General features: G+C 35.0%; 1 protein-coding gene across 3 annotated transcripts in view; it reads left to right on the top strand.

Annotated features, from left to right (window-relative positions):
* The first annotated feature begins 876 nt into the window (after window positions 1–876).
* tprb (translocated promoter region b, nuclear basket protein) overlaps window positions 877–6,878 on the top strand; it is a 21,729-nt gene continuing 15,727 nt past the window's right edge. For 2 of the 3 annotated variants that reach the window (XM_067384074.1, XM_067384073.1), the window contains exons 1-15: window positions 877–1,140; window positions 1,398–1,502; window positions 1,588–1,661; window positions 1,746–1,842; window positions 2,203–2,306; window positions 2,527–2,691; window positions 2,817–2,909; window positions 2,997–3,077; window positions 3,223–3,310; window positions 3,957–4,097; window positions 5,422–5,519; window positions 5,623–5,820; window positions 5,921–6,028; window positions 6,371–6,600; window positions 6,688–6,848. In XM_067384074.1, coding sequence (XP_067240175.1) covers window positions 990–1,140; window positions 1,398–1,502; window positions 1,588–1,661; window positions 1,746–1,842; window positions 2,203–2,306; window positions 2,527–2,691; window positions 2,817–2,909; window positions 2,997–3,077; window positions 3,223–3,310; window positions 3,957–4,097; window positions 5,422–5,519; window positions 5,623–5,820; window positions 5,921–6,028; window positions 6,371–6,600; window positions 6,688–6,848 — 1,894 coding nt within the window. In that variant the 5' untranslated portion in view covers window positions 877–989. The remainder of the gene's footprint in view (window positions 1,141–1,397; window positions 1,503–1,587; window positions 1,662–1,745; window positions 1,843–2,202; window positions 2,307–2,526; window positions 2,692–2,816; window positions 2,910–2,996; window positions 3,078–3,222; window positions 3,311–3,956; window positions 4,098–5,421; window positions 5,520–5,622; window positions 5,821–5,920; window positions 6,029–6,370; window positions 6,601–6,687; window positions 6,849–6,878) is intronic. The other variant, XM_067384075.1, reaches the window with a different exon arrangement.

Genomic DNA, 6,878 nt, shown 5'->3' with positions numbered 1-6,878 from the left:
ACATCAAAGTTGAGTAAATTAAACAATTTAACAACATAATTATTAGGCTAGGTCTACAAATAAATGATAAAAAAAAGTATAGTTTTAAAACATATACAAAATATTCTCATTGTTTTATATCAATCCATAAATTAACAAAAGCATTTTTACTTTTAGAATGTTTTAATTATTTTGCGCCTTTCATAGTAGTGATATTAGATATTAATCATCAAACTTATGGACAGTAAGTAGAGTAGCCTATTAGGGAGACAAAAAGGAGAACAAAAACGGAACTCAGATAGAGAAGTGTACAAGAAGTCGACAACCACATGCTTATTCAGATTTTACCGCGTTAGGCCTATAAATATTTAAACTACTGTGAGAAAACTAAATTGACAAAAATGGGCAAACTAAATATAGATAGATTAAACTTACACTGCCTCACTTTACTATGCTTTGTTTTTGTTCTTGACTTTGAACCTGAACCATAGACAGTAAAATATATCGAGTCCGGCAGTGCAAGTGCATGTCTGAGACTACAACTCCCTCTTGTGTTACTTCTTTGTACGACTGCTTACAATCTGAGGGAATGAATATCATCATACACATGACTGTTTTCTTGTAATTCCGATAATAATCGACATAATAATTTTAATATTCATTGGTTTGTTTTTTAATTCCAGACAGACCTACGCAGTTGTCACGTTACTTTTCTCTTCGCTGCTCGAGCTGGACCAATCACAGTCGTTTGTGATTACAAGAAGGGGCGTGTTTATAAAACCTACAAGATCGGATTTTTGTTTGTATTTGAAGAGTAAGTCTTTGAATTTGTGGACGATTAAAAGATTATAACGTGGTGGGGTACAAATATCTCCAAAACGAATGTAAGAGCAATAAACATGCATTATATGTGATTGGCAAGCGCCTCCTGGCGGACGAATTTTCGCAATAGGAAGTAGTAATAAGCACGTTTACGTTTGACGGGGAGGAGGAGCCATTGGAACGAAAAAATGGCGGCTGTGTTGCAGCAAATATTGGAGCGGTCGGAGATAGCGAAACTCCAAAAAACTGTCTTGACTAAATTAGAGAAGTACATTTCTGACCAGCAATGTGAAGTTGATTGTCTGAAGGCACAACAGGAGCAATATCGTGTGGATAGTGGTAAGGCTATGTTGTTTTAATGGATGTAAACAGTTCACAGCCACGAACGAAAACTCATGAACGAGGCCTGGGGTTTATTATCTTTATTTAAACTTTATTTTTCCCACTTTAAAATATTGTTCTGCAAACTATAAGTAGCAAACATACGTTACACTTGTTGAATAGATTTTTAGTAATTTCCTATGTCTTCTGTCTGCATTTAGTACACTTGTTTGTATGGATGTTGATTCCTTCTGTTGTGTTATCGTTTCATACAGAACAACAATATTTTGACATCGAGAAGAAGTTCGCTGAGAGTCAAGCTCAGTTTGTGTCCCAGACCCATGAGCACCAAATACTGAAAGAAGAGTATTGCAAACTGGGTAAGCACGTGGTAATCAACCGCCTCTTCTTTGATAAAGAATAACAGACTTAATGTTGTAATATTTGTACTCTTCTTTTTTACAGAGGAAGAGCTGAAATGCATACGAGAGAAAAATAAGGAGCAAGTGTCTTCAAACACCAAGCTAGAATCACAACAGGTAACGAAAGATCAGTAGAGAAGTCTGTCTACTCTTCGATTTTGTGATGTTGAAGAATGGCCAACTTGTGCCTTTTTTGTGCAGAATGAACTTTCTAAAGCCAAAGATGAGCTTGAGGCGGAGAAACGAGAGCTTGTACGGACATTGGAAAGAAGATCGCAGGAGATGGAACACCAAAGCGGTATTTAATAAGCATTTTTAATGAACATTGGAAGGTGCTTGTTTACATACCAAAATTTTGGGCTTAGATTTTTTTTTAAATGTTTTTGAAATAAGTATCTTAATGCTTTGAACAAAACACATGAAAAACATTGTGAAATTATTATAATTAAAATATTTTTAATTTTAATTTTAAAGTAAATTTATTCCTTCAGCAAAGCTGACTTTTCAGTAGTTATTAATCCAGTCTTTAATGTCATATGATTCTTCAGAAATTCTAATATGAAGAACAAATTTCAATTTCTTTAAAAAACATTACTGATCTGATAAATTTTGAACAGAATTGTATAATATGCACATTTTATTTTTTTATTTTTTTTAGAGGACCTGAAGCGTCTCAATGATAGATTGGTGGAAGTCAATGCAGAGAAGATGCAGCTTCAGCTAAAACTGGATGGGTCTGAAGCTTCTGAGGTCTCAATCAAGGTAAGATTGAAAGAAATCAAAAGAAATCAAATTTTCAAATCATATTTTTTTTTATACAAGAATGCATTGATCTAATTTCTGGATCAGTTTCTGCACTAATATTGACCTCTTTGAAAAGGTGCATTTGTAATTTGCTGTTTTTAGTGTGTTCAGTGTTGTCTTCTTTATAACAAGCTTATATTTTTATAATAAGATTTTTGATATGCTGTTCATCTTCCAGTATAAAGAGAAGCGAATGGAGCAGGAGAAAGATCTACTGCAGGGTCAAGTCACCTGGCTGAACACTGAGCTTAAGGCTAAGAGCGAAGAGCTGCTGTCTCTTTCCCGGCAGAGAGGCAATGAGATACTGGAGCTCCAATGCAACCTTAATAACAAGGAGGATGAGGTACTGCAGAAGCCATTTTCTATAATGGCTTTTATGTATTTTTAGTTATCAGTAATTTCTGATCTGCTTTGAAATGTGTTATTTAAGTTTTTAGTCTGTGTGCTAATCTCTGCGTGCCTGTGTAGATCACCCACCTCCAAGATCAGGTGACCAGTCTGAAAGCGTCCAATGAGAACCTTCAGAGGCAAGCAGAGGAAATGATCACCAAGATGAGAGAGGTTAGATGATGTTATCCATCGCTGTAGTTTTCAGCTGAATGCGGTTTCAGAGTTTTTTTTAATCTGTTGGACGTGTTGTACTTTTAGGCAAAAGAACAGCAAGCCAGTTTGGAGGAGAAGTTCAGTAATGAACTCAATGCCAACATCAAGCTCTCAAATTTGTATAAGGTGACTTTTAATTTCTTGATGAATTCAAGTATATGATCAAAAGAATGACTGGATCAGAATAGCATGTTTTATCATTTTATAGGCAAATATAATTCTCTGTGATATTGCTAAGAATTACTGTTCGAGTTCTGTTGATGATTCGCAGGGAGCAGCAGCTGATGCCGAGGCCAAGGGTGAGGAGCTGAGCAGAGCAGTTGAGGAGCTTCACAAGCTGCTTAAAGAGGCTGGGGAGGGTAAGCGACTTTAATGGTCCTTATTGTTGTCAAAACGTGTGTCTGACCAGAAAATAAACTTTTTTTTTTTTTTTTTTTTTTTAAAGAAGCAGGTAGTGTAAAATACTCTACTGTTCTAGTTTGGAGTCAGTAAGATTTTTTTTTTAGTTTTGTATTTGAAAGAAATTAGTAGTTTTGTTCACTAAGGATTTATTAAATTGATTTTTAAAAAATTAAATCAGTTTCCTAAAAAATATTAAGCAGCACTACTGTTTTCAACATTGATAATAATGAAAAATGTTTCTTGAGCACCAAATCAGAGCCACCAATTAGAATGATTTCTGAAGGATCTTGTGACACTAAAGACTGGAGTAATGACTACTAAAAATTCATCTTTTTCAAGAATTAAGTTATTAAAATAGAAAACATTTAGTATTGCAATAATATTTCATAACATTAATGATTTTATTGCATTCTGGTCAAATATATGCATAAGAGACTTCTTTCAAAACATAATAAAATCCTATTGACCCCAAACTTTTGTATGGAAGTGTATTATTTTTCAAATTTTATTTATTTATTTTAAATGGGAAATGTTAGTCTTTATGCTTATCTTTATATGCCTATCTTCATATGCCCATTATAATGTCCTGTCTATTCTGAATAGCGCACAAAGCTCTGGAAGTAAAGATGGCAGAGCTGGAGGATTGTAAGGATAAGGAAATCACTGAACTGAAAGAGAAAATAAGCAGCCAGGAGAAAGAGCTGGAAAATGCAAATGAGCTGCTGTCTGACACCAAACACAGAGGTTAGTATCATCATTGTATTTCTTTACCTTCTACAGGGATGTGGGGTTTTTTTGTTTTTTTTTATTTTTTTTTTTTTTTTTTTTTTTTTTATTTATATTTATACGGATTTACATATTTTTCAACCTGAAAAGAATGACCCACATGAATTGCGTAAATCTGAGGAAAAAATGGTTTGGAAAAAAAGGATGGGCTGGTTACAGTATGATGATTGTGAAATGGCCTTAAACAATTACTAAATAAACTGCAAAAATATTATGTTTTCTAATACATTTATTTCATGCATGGATTGCTTCTGACAGTGCTGCATGAACTTGCGGCGCCATCTGTGAGACACTATTAGCATGTTAGCCGGGGTTCAAAGTAAGGCTGCACAACGATTAATCGCGATTAATCGTTTGCAAAATAAATGTCTGTGTTTACGTAATGTATGTGTGTGTTCTGTGTATAATAATTGTATATATAAATACTTGCACATACAAGTATAAATTTAAAAAATACATGTATAAATAAATATACATATTTATATATATTTTAGATTACATATAAATATAAATATTTTATATATAAATATCATGTTTTTCTTAAATATATACATGTATGTGCATGTATTTATATATACATAATTAATATACACAGAACACACACATATATTACGTAAACACAGACTTTTATTTTGCAAACGATTAATCATTGTGCAGCCCTAGTTCAAAGCGAATAGATGTTGAAACTGTTACTTGGCAGTTGCCCAGTAACTTTTTTTTTTTTTTTTTTTTTTTTAATGAATTTGGACAATGTATGGTTGTGAGAATGTGATATGGCTTTGTGCAATCTTCAAATTGCAATGGTTTAATGTAATTATAAAAATATGTAGTCTGAAGCACTGTATGTTTCAGAGTTAACTCTGTTCATTTCTCAGCACTGTTAATTTTTAGTTCCGATTCACAGTAAATGCTACTCTGCCAGTGCTTTGTTTTTGAGTCGCTTACAATGTGCATTTGGGAATGCTACATGCGCCAACCATCTTCCCAAATTCGTAATGAGAATCGATTATAAATCTGTTGTCGACAAAGAGAATCATTAAGGTCTCCTTGTGGTTTTCTGCCAAAATAAAAGCTCAGTGGTTTAATGTTTGAAAGCAAAGAAATTAAGTTTTCAGAAATCAGGTCTTCCTTGATCACATGCCTGCTTCTAACATATGAAATTGTATTTGTAAATTTGTTGCTTTGCTAGCTTTATAAAATTTATTTAGCATATTCTGTTGTTTTATGGGCAGTGGTTTACAAATTATGAGGTTTTTGTTTTTGTTTTTTGTCACCATTCCAGGAACTGCTTCAATTCTTACAGAGGAGCATGTGACAACGATGTCCCCCACTGCAGCTGCAGTTGCCAAAATCATCAAACCAGGCATGAAACTCACAGAGGTACTGACCTACATTCTGATAATTGTGATGCCAATACGTAGTTCATATTCAGAAGTTATTAGCCTTTTTAAATGTTAATATACATTGTCCTATTTTTATGTAGATATATACGGCATATGTCGAAACTCAAGAACAACTACAACGGGAGAAACTAGAAAACAAACGACTGCACAAGTATCTGGATGACATTGTGCAGGAGATGGAGGCAAAGGCACCCATCCTGAAGAGACAGAGAGAGGAGTATGAGCGCATGCAAAAGTCTGTTTCCAGTCTCTCTGCTAAACTAGAGCAAGCTGTCACGGTAAGGACGGAGCAGTCAGTTACATGTCACACAATACATGCTGCCTGGTGATTGCTTTGCACTTACAAAACCAAATCTATGACTGTTCTTGGTTTTTCAGGAGGTCCACCGCTTGCAGAAAGAAGCAGATGAAGGCAACAAACGTGCATCTGTGTTGGAGAGAGATAACCAGAGGTTTGAGGTGCAGCTGGCTGACATGGCTCAACAGGTAAGGTCTAATGGCACAGCTCAGACATCAATTGACATCAATATTTGCTAACCTTAGTTAATGTGAACTAACGGTGAACAATTCGTCTACAGCATTTATTAATTTTAGTTAATGTTAATTTCAACATTTACTAATACATTATTAAGATTATAATTTGTATATTTACATTAATGTACTGTGAACTGACTTGAATAGGAAAATTAACTAACATTTATCAAGTTAATAAATGTTGTAAGAATATAGTGTTCATTTTTATTTTTTGTAAATGCATTAACTAATGTGACCTATATTGTAAAGTTTTACTAAGTTATCTATAATCCTGTTGCTTTCACATCATCTTAGGTGCGGGTTCTCCTCATTGAGCTGGAGGAAGCACGTGGTAACCATGTGATGCGTGAGGAGGATGAAGTGTGTTCGGCGGATGTGAGCAGCACTTCAGAGGTGATTTCTCAGCACCTGGTCACCTTCCGCAGCGTTGAAGAGCTACAGCAGCAGAACCAGCGACTCCTAGTGGCACTCAGAGACCTCAGTGAGGCAAAGGAGAAGGATGAGTTGGAGGTAGACACCATGAAGTAAGTGTGTGTGATTTGTGTGGATCTCTCAACCTAATATCAGATTAAATATTAATGGAGAAAGCATAACGCTGAGTGTGTGTTCAGACGCAGTGAGGTGGAGAAATATCTCGAGGATCTTCAGCGTGAATTGGAGCAGCTCAAGGAAAAGAGAGCCCAGGACCTGCAGAAGGTTGACACTGTGGCACGACAGAGGGACATGTTCCGCATGCTTCTGACTCAGGCCACTGGAGTCTCCTTCCCACAGGGTAACTATTTTTTAGTTTATTGACATGTTG

Source organism: Chanodichthys erythropterus, chromosome 4 (assembly GCF_024489055.1).
Source record: "Chanodichthys erythropterus isolate Z2021 chromosome 4, ASM2448905v1, whole genome shotgun sequence".
NCBI classification, from domain to species: Eukaryota; Metazoa; Chordata; class Actinopteri; order Cypriniformes; family Xenocyprididae; genus Chanodichthys; species Chanodichthys erythropterus.
Note: the sequence above shows the minus strand (reverse complement) of the source record. Positions and strands in the feature narration are given on the sequence as shown.